We start from the raw sequence: 18,952 nt of genomic DNA, 5'->3' as shown, positions 1-18,952 counted from the left end.
ACAAATGGTCAACATGGTTGACACGTGGATTTTTTTGTTATTTTAGCCATGATCCTAACGCAAACCCTCCCCCTAGTGCCTTACTCTCCCACTACTGCCTACCCCGAACCCTCCCCCTGGTGCTTAACCCTAACCCTCCCACTATTGCCTACCCCGAACCCTCCCCCTACTGCCTAATCCTAACCCTCCCCCTGGTGCTTAACACTATCCTCCCCCTACTGCCTAATCCTAACCCTCCCTCTGGTGCTTAACACTAACCCTCTCCCTACTGCCTAACCCTAACCCTCCCCCTGGTGCTTAACACTAACCCTCTTCCTACTGCCTAACCTGAACCCTCGCCCTGGTGCTTAACACTATCACTCCCCCTACTGCCTAATCCTAACCCTCCCTCTGATGCTTAACACTATCCTCCCCCTACTGCCTAATCCTAACCATCCCCCTGGTGCTTAACACTAACCGTTCCCTACTGCCTATCTCTAACTCTCCCCTTGGTGCTTAACACTAACTTTCACCCTACTGCCTAACCATAACCCTCCCTCTGGTGCTTAACACTGACCCTCTCCCTGCCTATCCCGAACTCTCCCCCTGGTGCTTAACACTAACCCTCTCCCTACTGCCTAACCTTCTCCCTACTGCCTAATGCTCCCCCTACTGCCTAACCTGAACCCTCCCCTTGGTGCTTAACACTATCCTCCCCCTACTGCCTAACCCTAACACTCCCCCTGTTGCTTAACACTATCCTCTCCCTACTGCCTAACCCTAACCCTCCCCCTGGTGCTTAACACTAACCCTCTCGCTACTGCCTAACCATAACCCTCCCTCTGGTGCTTAACTTTATCCCTCCCTCTACTGCCTAACCATAATCCTCCCCCTGGTGCTTAACACTAACCCTCTCCCTACTGCCTAACCCTCTCCCTACTGCCTAACCCTATCCCTCTCACTACTGTCTAACCCTAACCCTCCCCCTGGTGCTTAACCCAAACCCTCTCTCTACTGCCTAGCCCTAACCATCCCCTGGGGCTTAACACTATCCCTCCCCCCACTGCCTAACCATAACCCTCTCCCTACTGCCTAACCCTAACCCTCTCCCTACTACCTAACCCCAACCACCCCCCTGGGGCTTAACACTATCCCTCCCCCTACTGTCTATCCCGAACCCTCCCCCTGGTACTTAACACTAACCCTCTCCCTACTTCCTAATCCTAACCCTCCCCCTGGTGCTTAACACTAACCGTTCCCTACTGCCTAACTCTAACCCTCCCCCTGGTGCTTAACACAAACTTTCACCCTACTGCATAACCATAACCCTCCCTCTGGTGCTTAACACCACCCTCTCCCTACTGCCTAACCTTCTCCCTACTGCCTAACGCTCCCCCTACTGCCTAACCTAACCCTCCCCTTGGTGCTTAACACTATCCTCCCCCTACTGCCTAACCCTAGCACTCCCCCTGGTGCTTAACACTGTCCTCCCCCTACTGCCTAACCCTCCCCCTGGTGCTTAACACTAACCCTCTCCCTACTGCCTAACCATAACCCTCCCTCTGGTGCTTAACTTTATCCCTCCCCCTACTGCCTAACCATAACCCTCCCCCTGGGTGCTTAACACTAACCCTCTCCCTACTGCCTAACCTTCTCCCTACTGCCTAACCCTAACCCTACTGTCTAACCCTAGCCCTCCCCCTGGTGCTTAACCCAAACCCTCTCTCTACTGCCTAGCCCTAACCATCCCCCTGGTGCTTAACACTATCCCTCCCCCTACTGCCTAACCATAACCCTCTCCCTACTGCCTAACCCTACCCCTCTCCCTACTGCCTAACCCCAACCACCCCCCTGGTGCTTAACACTATCCCTCCCCCTACTGTCTATACCTAACCCTCCCCCTGGTACTTAACACTAACCCTCTCCCTACTGCCTAACCCTAACCCTCCCCCTGATGCTTAACACTAACCGTTCCCTACTGCCTAACTCTAACCCTCCCCCTGGTGCTTAACACTAACTTTCACCCTACTGCCTAACCATAACCCTCCCTCTGGTGCTTAACACTAACCCTCTCCCTGCCTATCCCGAACCCTCCCCCTGGTGCTTAACACTAACCCTCTCCCTACTGCCTAACCTTCTCCCTACTGCCTAACGCTCCCCCTACTGCCTAACCTGAACCCTCCCCCTGGTGCTTAACACTTCCTCCCCCTACTGCCTAACCCTAACCCTCCCCCTGGTGCTTAACACTAACCCTCTCCCTACTGCCTAACCTTAACCTTCTCCCTACTGCCTAACCCTTACCCTCTCCCTACTGTCTAACCCTAGCCCTCCCCCTGGTGCTTAACCCAAACCCTCTCTCTACTGCCTAGCCCTAACCATCCCCCTGGTGCTTAACACTATCCCTCCCCCTACTGCCTAACCATAACCCTCTCCCTACTGCCTAACCCTAACCCTCTCCCTACTGCCTAACCCCAACCATCCCCCTGGTGCCTAACACTATCCCTCCCCCTACTGTCTATCCCTAACCCTCCCCCTGGTACTTAACACTAACCCTCTCCCTACTGCCTAACCCTAACCCTCCCCCTGGTGCTTAACACTAACCGTTCCCTACTGCCTAACTCTAACCCTCCCCCTGGTGCTTAACACTAACTTTCACCCTACTGCCTAACCATAACCCTCCCTCTGGTGCTTAACACTAACCCTCTCCCTGCCTATCCCGAACCCTCCCCCTGGTGCTTAACACTAACCCTCTCCCTACTGCCTAACCTTCTCCCTACTGCCTAACGCTCCCCCTACTGCCTAACCTGAACCCTCCCCTTGGTGCTTAACACTATCCTCCCCCTACTGTCTAACCCTAACACTTCCCCTGGTGCTTAACACTTCCTCCCCCTACTGCCTAACCCTAACCTCCCCCTGGTGCTTAACACTAACCCTCTCCCTACTGCCTAACCATAGCCCTCCCTCTGGTGCTTAACTTTATCCCTCCCCCTACTGCCTAACCATAACCCTCCCCCTGGTGCTTAACACTAACCCTCTCCCTACTGCCTAACCCTAACCTTCGCCCTACTGTCTAACCCTCTCCCTACTGTCTAACCCTAACCCTCCCCCTGGTGCTTAACCCAAACCCTCTCTCTACTGCCTAGCCCTAACCATCCCCTGGGGCTTAACACTATCCCTTCCCCTACTGCCTAACCATAAACCTCTCCCTACTGCCTAACCCTCTCCCTACTGCTTGACCCCAACCACCCCCCTGGGGCTTAACACTATCCCTCCCCCCACTGTCTATCCCTAACCCTCCCCCTGGTACTTAACACTAACCCTCTACCTACTGCCTAACCCTAACCTTCTCCCTACTGCCTAACCCTCTCCCTACTGTCTAACCCTAACCCTCCCCCTGGTGCTTAACCCAAACCCTCTCTCTACTGCCTAGCCCTAACCACCCCCCTGGTGCTTAACACTATCCCTCCCCCTACTGCCTAACCATAACCCTCTCCCTACTGCCTAACCCTAACCCTCTCCCTACTGCCTAACCCCAACCATCCCCCTGGTGCTTAACACTATCCTCCCCCTACTGTCTATCCCTAACCCTCCCCCTGGTACTTCCCTACTGCCTAACCCTCCCTCTGGTGCTTAGCTTTAACTCTCCCCCTACTGCCTAACCCTAACCATCCCCCTGGTGCTTAACACTATCCCTCCCCCTACTGCCTAACCCTAACCATCCCCCTGGTGCTTAACACTATCCCTTCCCCTACTGCCTAACTCTAACCCTCCCCCTGGTACTGAACACTAGCCCTCCCCTACTGCCTAACCCTAACCATCCCCCTGGTGCTTAACACTATCCCTCCCCCTTCTGCTTAACCGTAACCCTCTCCCTACTGCCTAGCCCTAACCATCCCCCTGGTGCTTAATACTATCCCTCCCCCTACTGCCTAACCCTAACCCTGGTACTTAACACTAACTCTCTCCCTACTGCCTAACCCTAACCCTCTCCCTACTGCCTAACCCTAACCCTCTCCCTACTGCCTAACCCCAACCATCCCCCTGGTGCTTAACACTATCCTCCCCCTACTGTCTATCCCTAACCCTCCCCCTGGTACTTCCCTACTGCCTAACCCTCCCTCTGGTGCTTAGCTTTAACTCTCCCCCTACTGCCTAACCCTAACCATCCCCCTGGTGCTTAACACTATCCCTCCCCCTACTGCCTAACCCTAACCATCCCCCTGGTGCTTAACACTATCCCTTCCCCTACTGCCTAACTCTAACCCTCCCCCTGGTACTGAACACTAGCCCTCCCCTACTGCCTAACCCTAACCATCCCCCTGGTGCTTAACACTATCCCTCCCCCTTCTGCTTAACCGTAACCCTCTCCCTACTGCCTAGCCCTAACCATCCCCCTGGTGCTTAATACTATCCCTCCCCCTACTGCCTAACCCTAACCCTGGTACTTAACACTAACTCTCTCCCTACTGCCTAACCCTAACCCTCCCTCTGGTGCTTAACCTTAACTCTCCCGCTACTGCTTAGCCCTAACCATCCCCCTGGTGCTTAACACTATCCCTCCCCCTACTGCCTAACCCTAACCTTCCCCCTGGTACTAAACACTAACCCTCTCCCTACTGCCTAACCATAACCCTCCCTCTGGTGCTTAACTTTATCCCTCCCCCTGCTGCCTAAACATAACCCTCCCCCTGGTGCTTAACACTAACCCTCTCTCTGCCTATCCCGAACTCTCCCCCTGGTGCTTAACACTAACCCTCTCCCTACTGCCTAACCTTCTCCCTACTGCCTAATGCTCCCCCTACTGCCTAACCCGAACCCTCCCCTTGGTGCTTAACACTATCCTCCCCCTACTGCCTAACCATAACACTCCCCCTGGTGCTTAACACTATCCCTCCCCCTACTGCCTAACCATAACACTCCCCCTGGTGCTTAACACTATCCCTCCCCCTACTGCCTAACCCTAACCCTCCCCCTGGTACTAAACACTAACCCTCTCCCTACTGCCTAACCATAACCCTCCCTCTGGTGCTTAACTTTATCCCTCCCCCTGCTGCCTAACCATAACCCTCCCCCTGGTGCTTAACACTAACCCTCTCCCTACTGCCTAACCCTAACCATCTCACTACTGCCTAACCCTAACCCTCTCCCTACTGTCTAACCCTAACCCTCCCCCTTGTGCTTAACCCAAACCCTCTCTCTACTGCCTAGCCCTAACCATCCCCCGGTGCTTAACACTATCCCTCCCCCTACTGCCTAACCATAACCCTCTCCCTACTGCCTAACCCCAACCATCCCCCTGGTGCTTAACACTATCCCTCCCCCTACTGTCTATCCCTAACCCTCCCTCTGGTACTTAACACTAACCCTCTCCCTGCTGCCTAACCCTAACCTTCCCTCTGGTGCTTAACCTTAACTCTCCCCCTACTACCTAACCCTAACCATCCCCCTCGTGCTTAACACTATCCCTCCCCCTACTGCCTAACCCTCTCCCTACTGCTTAACCCTGGCCATCGCCCTGGTGTTTAATACTATCCCTCCCCCTACTGCCTAACCCTAACCCTGGTACTTAACACTAACTCTCTCCCTACTGTCTAACCCTAACCCTCCCTCTGGTGCTTAACCTTAACTCTCCCTCTACTGCTTAACCCTAACCATCCCCCTGGTGCTTAACATTATCCCTCCCCCTACTGCCTAACCCTAACCATCCCCCTGGTACTTAACACTAACCCTCCCACTACTGCCTAGCCCTAACCATCCCCCTGGTGCTTAACACTATCCCTCCCCCTACTGCCTAACCCTAACCCTCCTCCTGGTACTTAACACTAACCCTTCCCCTACTGCCTAATCCTAACCCTCCCCTGGTACTTAACACTAACCCTCCCCTACTGCCTAACCCCCCCTCTGGTGCTTAACACTAACCCTCTCCCTACTCCCTAACCCTCTACCTGGTACTTAACACTTACCCTCTCCCTACTGCCTAACCCTAACCCTCCCTCTGGTGCTTAACCTTAACTCTCCCCCTACTGCCTAACCCTATCCCTCCGCCAACTGACTACCCTTAACTGTTCGGCAATCTAACCCTATCCCTCCCCTAAGTGCCTAACCCTAAAATCATGAAAGCCCATATGTCGACCTTTTTGTGTCCACCATTTGTGTGTCAACCTTTTTACCATGTCAACCATCTAGTGTTGACCTATTGACTATCTATGTACTGTCTATCTACCATCTGGATACCAATGCAACTGACTAATGCAGATTCAGTCATCCAGTGGTTAGAATTACAGTGAATTAATTTTTACACAGCTAGTTACTGTAAGTTTTACACTACATGGTAAATAATAGTCTCCTCTCCATTTTATGTCTGCTTTTGTTTTATAGTTGTTGGAGTTTTTTTATTTGGTATTTTATAAATGCTTAAAATACCAAATAAAACAAATTCTGACCTATTTTACTTTGTTTTTGACAGGGTAAAATATGTCATCTCTGGACTCAACGTGACCTTCTGGAATACTTGCAGTTCCTAACTGAGTGTGAATAGTGGGAACATAATAAAGTGACTGTATGGGATTTGCCACTGATCCATTCTACTGCTAGATCATCTAGGATGAGTGATGATGGTTCAGGTGAAAAAGGAGTTTGGAATCCAGTTCCTTCTACCAACACAAAGCAAAATCCCCACACCAGTGATCAAGACATAATCCATGGTCACAACAGTGCCTCTGACTGCGAAAGCCCCAATGACAAGTCTTATACCAGTTGTAGCAGCTGCTCGCTCAGGTACAACTTGCCTTCAGGTGGATCTGATGGTGGAAATATACAGAAGACATCAGAATTCCCTAGAAAAGATCTCAAGGAGCAGGAGCAAACACGTCCAAACACAGAGATGAAACAGAACAGAGATTGCAACACTAAATCAAAAGCTGGTAAGAATGTGGTAGTTATTAATAGTATTTTCAAATTATGTCAACCTTTCCAGCTGTTCCCGGTAGGAAGCTACAGTAGGAGAAGCCGCTGTTGTCAGGGTTCCTTTCATTATTACATATTAATTAAATTAATCAATTAGTGTCGGATCCTCTACGACAGAGAGGATCCAACACTTCACTATTCAATTTGTGGGCTTTTCCAACATGTTTATGTTCGTTTCCGACAATGCCGATCCGACAAGTCGAATCGGCATTGTCGAAAACGGGCTAAAAACCTGTTGGAAACGCCTGCAAATTTCGACATGAAACGTGGATCCGCGGCTAATCCGCCAATCCACGTGTTTCCCGACAAATCGGAAAACAACACTGGTCTTGAATAGATCGAATCCAGATTCGACCTAATAAAGTTGGAAAGTGACGTTTTTCCGACTTGTCTGAAATTCCGATAATAATTGAATATACCTGTGGCCGGAGAGACCAACCAGCCACACGTGAAATGGCGGCTGCGGCACTGAAGGTGTTAACCCTCGTGCCTGGCGCCATATTAAGGGACAATGGGCGCTGGGCGTCACTGTTAAACGTACTTACGGCGCTGGGCACGGACTGTTTAAAAGTTTGTTTAATTATGTGTTTTACTTTTAACATGTCATATGTAGTGCTCTGTGCACCATTGCAGGAAGACATGTTTAACTGTATCTATTTTATATTCAAGACAGGCTTGGTGTATATTTAAAGGAAAAATGCAGTTGCTATAGATGTCTGAATACGCATCTCTTATCCTCTGGAAATAGGAAGTGGCATGCTAATGGCCCTGTTCTATCAGAGAGGTGTGAAGGACAATACCTTTTGATGTGTAAGTTCCTTAGAGAGATATGCTAATCATTGGGTTTATGGGCTTGGATTTGATATACGATCCCTGAATGGAAGTTAAAGGAAGGAAGACTGTTTGTTTGTATTGTAGCCATTCCTGTTGTAATCTTAAACACTGAGATTGCCTGCAGATGGGAATGACCAGACACATTTGTATTTTGAAGATATGTGATAAATTTATCAATAGTGAATGTTAATCTGATACCAAACGTTGTCTGGGTGACAGGAAGGAGGATATTGTTTTATTGCACTTATATCCTTGTAAAATGTAATTTATTGGTATTTTGTAAAATAACCTGATTGGTTGGAGAAGACAGGGAGGGCTTACCCCCCTGGGGTACTGTGTGGAAAACTGACATAAAAAGGAGACCTGCGTGCCTCCAGTGTGCATTGTAACATCTTCTTCTGCTGAAAAGATCTTGATTGTATGCTGTTGCCCCTAGCAATAGGGAGGAGCCTTTTTAAAGGTTATTTGAGCAATAAACACCTTTGCCTCAAGAAGACTGCTTCATCTTGTGACCAACAGGGTTAGGCCAAACCTAGCCCCGTTCTCCGGCTGTCCAGGGAAGCACCTGACGTCTCCAAGCTCCGCCTTCCGCCAGCTACCGGTAGAGGCCTAGCAAGTGGCTAGAGGGGATTCGTCAACACCACACAGGTGTGGGAAGGCAGTGCGTCGGCACATACAGAGCAGAACCGTGGTTCCAAACGCCACGGCAGGTTAGGAGTTTGGTGGTGGCAGCGAGAACCCGCCCACAGCGCAGTGGGTGGAGTCAGTAACAGGCGGTTACTGACGGTAAGCGGGAATCCCCTATGTGGTCAGGCCTCGTGCGGCTTGACCTTCCATTCTGTGCGCAGTCGACGGGACGCGGAAGCTGCGAGTGCTTCCGTACGGTATCGTCCTGTCACAGAAATTGGTGGCAGCGGTGGGATCGTCACTACGTTTGTTGGCGCCATTCCCCGGAGTCAAGTTCCAAAACCACCGTTGACATCAGCTACTCCAGCACAGCCCAGCCCAGAGGAAAAGACTACAGCTGCTAGACAACTGCCAGCACAGCCAACCACAGCATCAACCAGCCCAGAGGAAAAGATCACAGCGGCTAGATCAGTACATCGACCCCGCATGCCTTTTGCCTCTGGTATGCCTACGTCCCCTAGCAACGCAGAGGATGTCGGTTCCAGCTCGTTTGATCCTGTGGGGGTGCCCAATGATGTTCCTGACCCAAGTGGTTTGCCAACTCCGGCGGTGAGTATGAGAAACCACGTTGACTTTTCCATGACTGACCCCTACCAGACTGACCCTAGTAGTCCCCCCCTAGATCCCCCTGTAGAGTGTCCCAATTTAGGAGAGATTGAGGGCCACAGGCAGGAGTTTAGGGAGGCTCAACTCTCTGACCCATCCCCGAAAGGCATGAGGCGCCACTCCGGCAGCGGCATTGACAGGGTTGGGGCGGGGAGGTTGACCTGGCGGGAAGGGTTAAGGTACAGGGTAGCCAGGAAAGTGGGAGGGGATAGACCAGATAGGGAATGTGTCCAACTGGTCCCCTCAGGGAACGTTCCTGCGCAACCGGTGTCGGTTGCCAGCGAAGCCCCTTTGGACAGCAACCAGGAGACAGACCGTACCCTGAAGTGCCTGACACAGAGCTTACCCTGGTCTGGAATGTCGGATGACGCCCAGACCACATGTAAGGCTGGTGCCATGCGTTGGCAGCCGGGGCACTCCAGCGGTTGTGTTGTCTCTGGGCCTCTGCCCATAGGAGAACCCTTGCAGCAAGTTGCTGTGGACATAGCAGGTCCCTTGCCTGTGCACAGTAGATCGGGGAAGACACGCAGCCTCCCTGTAGTGGATGCCACACAGGATCCAGAGGCTGGTGGTCTGGCCGCCATCACTGTGGCACAGGTAGTGGACGAGGAGGGAAGAGTAGGCCTAGGTGACAGGGTAGGTTTCCCGAGTCATAGGTCGACAGAAGAGGATTGGAGGGCAGGTCTGACAGTTAGGGCAGACCGTTGCCAGATAGGTATGACGGAGGTGCAGTGCCTGGGGCACCATGTGGGAGGAGACAGGGGTAGGCCCAACCCAGAGGGGGTGGAGGCAACCAGAGGCTGTCCCCGACCCACATCACCCAGACCGGTACTGACCTTAGAACCTGTAAGGCCCTACGGACATGTTGTCATTGACTTTAGTCCTGTAGTGAACCCCTTGACAGAGATGGCTAGGAAGGGCATTCCCAAGTCAGTGGACTTTGCACCCGCTTGCGAGTTGGCATTCCAGTCATTGAAGGAGGCTCGGGTACCCGCTCCAGTGCTGATGGCGCACATTCTTGACCAGGACTGTGTGTTACGAACTATTGCGCCACTGCACGGACTGGGAGCAGTACCGAGCCAGAAAGAGCCATATGGGCAGGAGCACCCTGTGGCCTGGTTGAGCAGTATACTGCTATTGTGGGAGGTGGGGTATGCCACAGTTGGGACACCGTGGGTGGCACTTGTTTGTAACCGGCCCCCCACCGTGGTGACTTACCACCTACCTGTTAGGTGGCTGCAACCTACCTTGGGGGAATTGGACAGACTTTTGTGGTGGAGCCTTGAACTTGGACTTCAGGTGGACTATTTGAACATTGTGCACCCACGAAGAGAGGCCCACTGCACTATGGATGAACTGTCTAGGCCAGAGCCTACAACCCCCAGGTAGCGTCCCCTTCACCCCAACGGACTGCGGGACCAGGACCCAAATCGTTGGGACATGGGTCCCTGGTTGACCCGCTTGAATGGGGGGGGAGGAGTGTGGCCGGAGAGACCAACCAGCCACACGTGAAATGGCGGCTGCGGCACTGAAGGTGTTAACCCTCGTGCCTGGCGCCATATTAAGGGACAATGGGCGCTGGGCGTCACTGTTAAACGTACTTACGGCGCTGGGCACGGACTGTTTAAAAGTTTGTTTAATTATGTGTTTTACTTTTAACATGTCATATGTAGTGCTCTGTGCACCATTGCAGGAAGACATGTTTAACTGTATCTATTTTATATTCAAGACAGGCTTGGTGTATATTTAAAGGAAAAATGCAGTTACTATAGATGTCTGAATACGCATCTCTTATCCTCTGGAAATAGGAAGTGGCATGCTAATGGCCCTGTTCTATCAGAGAGGTGTGAAGGACAATACCTTTTGATGTGTAAGTTCCTTAGAGAGATATGCTAATCATTGGGTTTATGGGCTTGGATTTGATATACGATCCCTGAATGGAAGTTAAAGGAAGGAAGACTGTTTGTTTGTATTGTAGCCATTCCTGTTGTAATCTTAAACACTGAGATTGCCTGCAGATGGGAATGACCAGACACATTTGTATTTTGAAGATATGTGATAAATTTATCAATAGTGAATGTTAATCTGATACCAAACGTTGTCTGGGTGACAGGAAGGAGGATATTGTTTTATTGCACTTATATCCTTGTAAAATGTAATTTATTGGTATTTTGTAAAATAACCTGATTGGTTGGAGAAGACAGGGAGGGCTTACCCCCCTGGGGTACTGTGTGGAAAACTGACATAAAAAGGAGACCTGCGTGCCTCCAGTGTGTATTGTAACATCTTCTTCTGCTGAAAAGATCTTGATTGTATGCTGTTGCCCCTAGCAATAGGGAGGAGCCTTTTTAAAGGTTATTTGAGCAATAAACACCTTTGCCTCAAGAAGACTGCTTCATCTTGTGACCAACAGGGTTAGGCCAAACCTAGCCCCGTTCTCCGGCTGTCCAGGGAAGCACCTGACGTCTCCAAGCTCCGCCTTCCGCCAGCTACCGGTAGAGACCTAGCAAGTGGCTAGAGGGGATTCGTCAACACCACACAGGTGTGGGAAGGCAGTGCGTCGGCACATACAGAGCAGAACCGTGGTTCCAAGCGCCACGGCAGGTTAGGAGTTTGGTGGTGGCAGCGAGAACCCGCCCACAGCGCAGTGGGTGGAGTCAGTAACAGGCGGTTACTGACGGTAAGCGGGAATCCCCTATGTGGTCAGGCCTCGTGCGGCTTGACCTTCCATTCTGTGCGCAGTCGACGGGACGCGGAAGCTGCGAGTGCTTCCGTACGGTATCGTCCTGTCACAATACCTATTAGTCTTTAATCCAAATCTATGCTATTTTGGGTGGAACCCAATAAATATTTCCACACATACGTGGTTAGTACAGTGCATCCGGAAAGTATTCACAGCGCTTCAGTTTTTCCACGTTTTGTTATGTTACAGCCTTATTCCAAAATGGAATAAATTCATTGTTTCCCTCAAAATTCTACACACAATTCCCCATAATGACACATTTATTAAAAATAAAATACTAAGAAATCACATGTACATAAGTATTCACAGCCTTTGCTCAATACTTTGTTGATGCACCTTTGGCAGCAATTACAGCTTCAAGTCTTTTTGAATATGATGCCACAAGGTTGGCACACATATCTTTGGGCAGTTTCGCCTATTCTTCTTTGCAGCATCTCTCAAGCTCCATCAGGTTGGATGGGAAGCATCGGTGCACATCCATTTTCAGATTTCTACAGAGATGTTCAGCCGGATTCAAGTCTGGGCTCTGGCTGGGCCACTCAAGGACATTCACAGAGTTGTCCTGAAGCCACTCATTTGATTTCTTGGCTGTGTGCTTAGGGTCGTTGTCCTGCTGAAAGATGAACCGTCGCCCCAGTCTGAGGTCAAGAGCGCTCTGGAGCAGGTTTTCATCCAGGATGTCTCTGCATTCATCTTTCTCTATCGTCCTAGTGGATGCTGGGGTTCCTGAAAGGACCATGGGGAATAGCGGCTCCGCAGGATACAGGGCACAAAAGTAAAGCTTTCCGATCAGGTGGTGTGCACTGGCTCCTCCCCCTATGACCCTCCTCCAAGCCAGTTAGATTTTTGTGCCCGGCCGAGAAGGGTGCAATCTAGGTGGCTCTCCTAAAGAGCTGCTTAGAAAAGTTTAGCTTAGGTTTTTTACTTTACAGTGAGTCCTGCTGGCAACAGGATCACTGCAACGAGGGACTTAGGGGAGAAGAAGTGAACTCACCTGCGTGCAGGATGGATTGGCTTCTTGGCTACTGGACATCAGCTCCAGAGGGACGATCACAGGTACAGCCTGGATGGTCACCGGAGCCTTGCCGCCGGCCCCCTTGCAGATGCTGAAGTAAGAAGAGGTCCAGAATCGGCGGCAGAAGACTCCTCAGTCTTCTAAAGGTAGCGCACAGCACTGCAGCTGTGCGCCATTTTCCTCTCAGCACACTTCACACGGCAGTCACTGAGGGTGCAGGGCGCTGGGAGGGGGGCGCCCTGGGAGGCAAATGAATACCTATTTTGGCTAAAAATACCTCACATATAGCCTCCGGAGGCTATATGGAGATATTTAACCCCTGCCAGAATCCGTTAAGAGCGGGAGACGAGGCCGCCGAAAAAGGGGCGGGGCCTATCTCCTCAGCACACAGCGCCATTTTCCCTCACAGAAAGGCTGGAGGGAAGGCTCCCAGGCTCTCCCCTGCACTGCACTACAGAAACAGGGTTAAAACAGAGAGGGGGGGCACTAATTTGGCGTTAGAAATATATAAAAAATGCTATAAGGGAAAACACTTATATAAGGTTGTCCCTATATAATTATAGCGTTTTTGGTGTGTGCTGGCAAACTCTCCCTCTGTCTCTCCAAAGGGCTAGTGGGTCCTGTCCTCTATCAGAGCATTCCCTGTGTGTGTGCTGTGTGTCGGTACGTGTGTGTCGACATGTAGGAGGACGATGTTGGTGAGGAGGCGGAGCAATTGCCTGTAATGGTGATGTCACTCTCTAGGGAGTCGACACCGGAATGGATGGCTTATTTAGGAAATTACGTGATAATGTCAACACGCTGCAAGGTCGGTTGACGACATGAGACGGCCGACAAACAATTAGTACCGGTCCAGACGTCTCAAAAACACCGTCAGGGGTTTTTTTTTTTTTTTTTTAATTAATATTTTTATTAAAGAAAAGTCGAGCATGCAGGTACAGAACAGACAAGAGATGACAGCTCCAAGTAGATGCTTAATCATATACAAGTTATCCCCTAGGGGGGTAACCAAATATTACAGAAACAAGGGTAAATTGTAACAATATCCAGTATATGCATGTCACGACCATCATAATTTTTTATGTTTAAACATCAAACAAGCAGAAAAAAAGAAAAAGAAAATAATAATAAAATAATAAGAAAGGTTCTGAGAAGAGAAGAGAGAAAAATAATGGGGGGAAAGAGAGGAAAGGGAGGGGGGGAGGGGGATGGGAAAATGGTGGTTCGTCAGAGAAGCGGTCTAAGTGAATACATAAGATGGGAGGGTAATACTTCCCAGCTACAAATCATACCATCTGTACCCCCAGGGTCTGTATTACATCTCTTATGTTTATTGGGTCCTGTATGGTATAGAGAACTGCCTCACCGTGTGACACATCTCGTCAGGTTCCAGTAGCGGGGGGCGTAGTATAGGTGAACCATGGTTCCCATATCCTCCTAAATTTGTCCGATCTGTCATGTAAGGAGGCTGTGATTTTCTCCATCGTGGAGATATGCCAGATTTTTGCTATTAGCATGCTCCTAGGGGGAGCATTGGTGTTTTTCCAATTTTTTGCTACTACACAGCGAGCTGCATGTAGGATTTGGAGCACTAAGCTATTAGCTTGGCTGTCTAGGTTGGGTAAGGGTAGGCCCAGCAAAGCTGACCAGGGACCCAGAGTTATCCGTGAACAAAAGACAGAGCCTAAGAGCGCCTCCACCTGAGACCAGAACGTATGGATTTTGGGGCATGACCACCAGATGTGTTTAAAGTCTCCAATCTGGCCACAACCACGCCAGCACAGTGGGGAGGACCCGGGGAAGATCTTATGCATTGTTGCTGGGACCCGATACCATCTGGTGTAGACTTTATAAGAGTTTTCCTTCACAAGAGAGGAAATTGATGATTGGGCTACTTTTTGTCTAATGGTTTCCCATGAGTCTTCATCAGGTGGAGGGCCTAGGTCCCGCTCCCACCTCTGTTCATGGGGGAGGGTGCTTATTGCCTTCAGGGATCGTAGTAAACCATAGAGTATAGAGATAATACCCTGCCTCATAGGGGAGTAAATACATAGACGCTCCAAGGGGGTGAGTTGGCGAATAACCTGGGATTTGGGGAGGGAGTTTAAAAAGGAGCGGAGTTGTAAATATTCGTAAAATACGGGTTGGGAGATATCGTATTTGTCACATAAAGATTGTAGGGAACGCCATGAGGAACCTTCTGTAAAATCAAATACGAGACCCGGGCGTGGGTTCAGATGAAGCCACGAATGAGATTGTAAGGTGGAACCTGGGGGGAAGTCCCTGTTATCCCAGATGGGGGTGATAGGAGATGGGAAAGTGGACAGGCCATAATGTCGAATGCAGAAAAGCCACAAGTCGCAAGTGAGTTTCGTCGAAGGGACACAGGTTTGTAACGACCGCAGTGGCTTGGTCGGTGAGAGGAGGGGGACCAAAGAGGAGATCCCAGCTGCCAGAAGCTCGATTCGTATCCAGGGCAGATGGGGGGCAGGGGAGAACCATGCCAGAGCCTGACTCAGGTGGGTTGCATGATAATATTTACGAATGTCCGGCAGTCCCCTACCCCCCGCCAACGGGTCACGTATCAGAGTGGAGGTCCTAATTCTAGGGGGCTTACCAGACCATATAAATTTTACAAATAATTTCTGCATTCGACATAAGGCCTTAGCGGGGATGCTCACGGGGATTGTTTGGATCAGATAAAGGATTCTCGGAAGGATGTTCATTTTAATTGAAACTATCCGTCCGAACCAGGCTATAATCTGTTTGTCCCAAACTCTAAGGTCAGACTCTATACACTTAAAAAGGGCAGGGAAGTTTTCGGAGTATAAGGAGTCGTAGGAGTTTGTGATGTACACGCCAAGGTACTTGATTTTCTTGGAGCGCCAAGAGAAGTTATAGTTAGCAGCTAGGAGAGACCTGGCACTCTCATCAAGATGCAGTGGGAGGGCTTCCGATTTGGAGTAATTAATGCGATATCCAGAGTAATGAGAGTATAGTGAAAGGGTTTTAAATAGGTTAGGGATGGATATATTGGGAGAGGAGATAGTCAAGAGGACATCATCTGCGAATAATGACAATTTGAATTCCTCCTCACCCACATGGATGCCTTTGATATCGGGGTTGGTCCTAACCATACACGCCAGAGGTTCAATCGTCATGGCAAAGATTAGTGGAGACAAGGGACATCCCTGGCGTGTTCCATTGCTAATGTGAAAGAGTTGAGAGTCCTTGCCGTTGACCCGTACTCTAGCGGAGGGGTTGGAGTAAAGTGCCTGAATACCTTGAAGTAGGCTTCCCCCCAGACCAAATCTGCGTAGAGTGGCAAACATGAAAGGCCATAGTATTTTGTCAAAAGCCTTCTCTGCGTCTAGCGAGAGAAGGACAGAAGGCATTTTAGTTTTGTTAATAAGATGGACCAGATTAATAGTTCTTCGTGTATTGTCTCTGGCTTGTCGGCCTGGGATGAAGCCCACCTGATCAGCGTGTATTAAGCGCGGGAGAACAGGGTTTAACCTTAAGGCTATAATTTTTGCGAATAATTTAATATCGTTGTTTAATAGGGAAATGGGGCGGTAGCTGGCACAGGAGTTGGGATCTTTCCCAGGTTTATGTATTAAGACTATTCGTGCCTCTAAGGCACGGGGTGATAGAGGATTACCATGTAAGAAACCATTGAAGAGCCGGCAGAGATGAGGCAGAAGCATCCCCTTAAATTTCTTATAATAAGTAATTGACATCCCATCGGGTCCAGGGGCCTTGCCCGGTTTCTGAGTTTTAAGTGCGTTCTCTATTTCTTCGATGGTAATCTCTGAGCCTAATTGGGACACCGTCGCGTCACTCAGTGACGGTAGGTTACATTTGTCTAGAAGGGAGTCAATTCCCTTTTCAAGCCTCGGTGGTGAGGGGGGGGGGGTAGTTTCCGAGTTATACAGCGATTTATAGAATTCCTCGAATTCACCCAGAATGCGGTCAGGATCATGGGTCAGAGCCCCTTGTTTGGTACGAATGGATAAGATATTTTTAGAGGAAATCCTAGCCCTCAATTTCCTGGCTAATAGTTTATCCGCCTTATCCCCTTTTTCGTAGTAAATCTGGTTGAGACGTCTAAGGCACATTTCAGTCTTATGAGACAATAATAAATTAAGTTACCGTCAGGGGTTTTTAAAACGCCCGTTTACTTTAGTCGGTCGACACAGACACAGACAGGGACACTGAATCCAGTGTCGACGGTGAATAAACAAACGTATTCCTTATTAGGGCCACACGTTAAAGGCAATGAAGGAGGTGTTACATATTTCTGATACTACAAGTACCACAAAAGAGGGTATTATGTGGGATGTGAAAAAACTACCATAGTTTTTCCTGAATCAGATAAATTAAATAAAGTGTGTGATGATGCGTGGGTTCCCCCCGATAGAAAATTATGGGCGGTATACCCTTTCCCGCCAGAAGTTAGGGCGCGTTGGGAAACACCCCTTAGGGTGGATAAGGCGCTCACACGCTTATCAAAACAAGTGGCGGTACCGTCTATAGATAGGGCCGTCCTCAAGGACCAGCTGACAGGAGGCTGGAAAATATCATAAAAAGTATATACACACATACTGGTGTTATACTGCGACCAGCGATCGCCTCAGCCTGGATGTGCAGAGCTGGGGTGGCTTGGTCGGATTCCCTGACTAAAAATATTGATACCCTTGACAGGGACAGTATTTTATTGACTATAGAGCATTTAAAGGATGCATTTCTATATATGCGAGATGCACAGAGAGATATTTGCACTCTGGCATCAAGAGTAAATGCGATGTCCATAACTGCCAGAAGATGTTATGGACACGACAGTGGTCAGGTGATGCAGATTCCAAACGGCACAAAGGTGTATTGCCGTATAAAGGAAGAGGAGTTATTTGGGGTCGGTCCATCGGATCTGGTGGCCACGGCAACTGCTGGAAAATCCACCGTTTTTACCCTAAGTCACATCTCTGCAGAAAAAGACACCGTCTTTTCAGCCTCAGTCCTTTCGTCCCTATAAGATCATATCTGCCCAGGGATAGAGGAAAGGGAAGAAGACTGCAGCAGGCAGCCCATTCCCAGGAACAGAAGCGTTCCACCGCTTCTGACAAGTTCCCAGCATGGCGCTGAGACCGTACAGGACCCCTGGATCCTACAAGTAGTATCCCAGGGGTACAGATTGGAATGTCGAGACGTTTCCCCTTCGCAGGCTCCTGAAGTCTGCTTTACCAAGGTCTCCCTCCGACAAGGAGGCAGTATGGGAAAAAATTCACAAGCTGTATTCCCAGCAGGTGATAATTAAATTACCCCTCCTACTACAAGAAAAGGGGTATTATTCCACACTATATTGTGGTACTGAAGCCAGAAGGCTAGGTGAGACTTATTCTAAAAAAAAAAATTTTTGAACACTTACAAAGGTTCAAATCAAGATGGAGTCACTCAGAGCAGTGATAACGAACCAGGAAGAAGGGGACTATATAGTGTCCCGGGACATCAGGGATGCTTACCTCTATGTCCCAAATTTGCCCTTCTCACTAAGGGTACCTCAGGTTCGTGGTGCAGAACTGTCACTATCAGTTTCAGACGCTGCCGTTTGGATTGTCCACGGCACCCCGGGTCTTTACCAAGGTAATGGCCGAAATGATGATTCTTCTTCGAAGAAAAGGCGTCTTAATTATCCCTTACTTGGACGATCTCCTGATAAGGGCATAGTCCAGGGAACAGTTGGAGGTCGGAGTAGCACTATCTAGGATACTGCTACAACAGCACGGGTGGATTCTAAATATTCCAAAATCGCAGCTGATCCCGACGACACGTCTGCTGTGCCTAGGGATGATTCTGGACACAGTCCAGAAAAAGGTGTTTCTCCCGGAAGAGAAAGCCAGGGAGTTATCCGAGCTAGTCAGGAACCTCCTAAAAACAGTGCATCATTGCACAAGGGTCCTGGTAAAAATGGTGGCTTCCTACGAAGCAATTCCATTCGGCAGATTTCACGCAAGAACTTTTCAGTGGGATCTGCTGGACAAATGGTCCGGATCGCATCTTCAGATGCATCAGCGGATAACCCTATATCCAAGGACAAGGGTGTCTCTCCTGTGGTGGTTATAGAG

General features: G+C 49.7%; 1 protein-coding gene across 6 annotated transcripts in view; it reads left to right on the top strand.

Moving 5' to 3' along the window:
- Positions 1–18,952, top strand: part of LCA5L (lebercilin LCA5 like) — a 185,031-nt gene that overhangs the window by 9,107 nt on the left and 156,972 nt on the right. For 5 of the 6 annotated variants that reach the window (XM_063956579.1, XM_063956580.1, XM_063956578.1 and 2 more), the window contains exon 2: positions 6,446–6,902. In XM_063956579.1, the coding sequence (XP_063812649.1) occupies positions 6,584–6,902 (319 nt within the window). In that variant the 5' untranslated portion in view covers positions 6,446–6,583. Of the gene's footprint in view, positions 1–6,445; positions 6,903–10,436; positions 10,943–18,952 lie in introns of those variants that run through there. The other variant, XM_063956581.1, reaches the window with a different exon arrangement.

This window comes from Pseudophryne corroboree, chromosome 2, assembly GCF_028390025.1.
Source record: "Pseudophryne corroboree isolate aPseCor3 chromosome 2, aPseCor3.hap2, whole genome shotgun sequence".
Taxonomy (NCBI): Eukaryota; Metazoa; Chordata; class Amphibia; order Anura; family Myobatrachidae; genus Pseudophryne; species Pseudophryne corroboree.
This window is presented reverse-complemented; position numbering and strand designations above follow the sequence as displayed.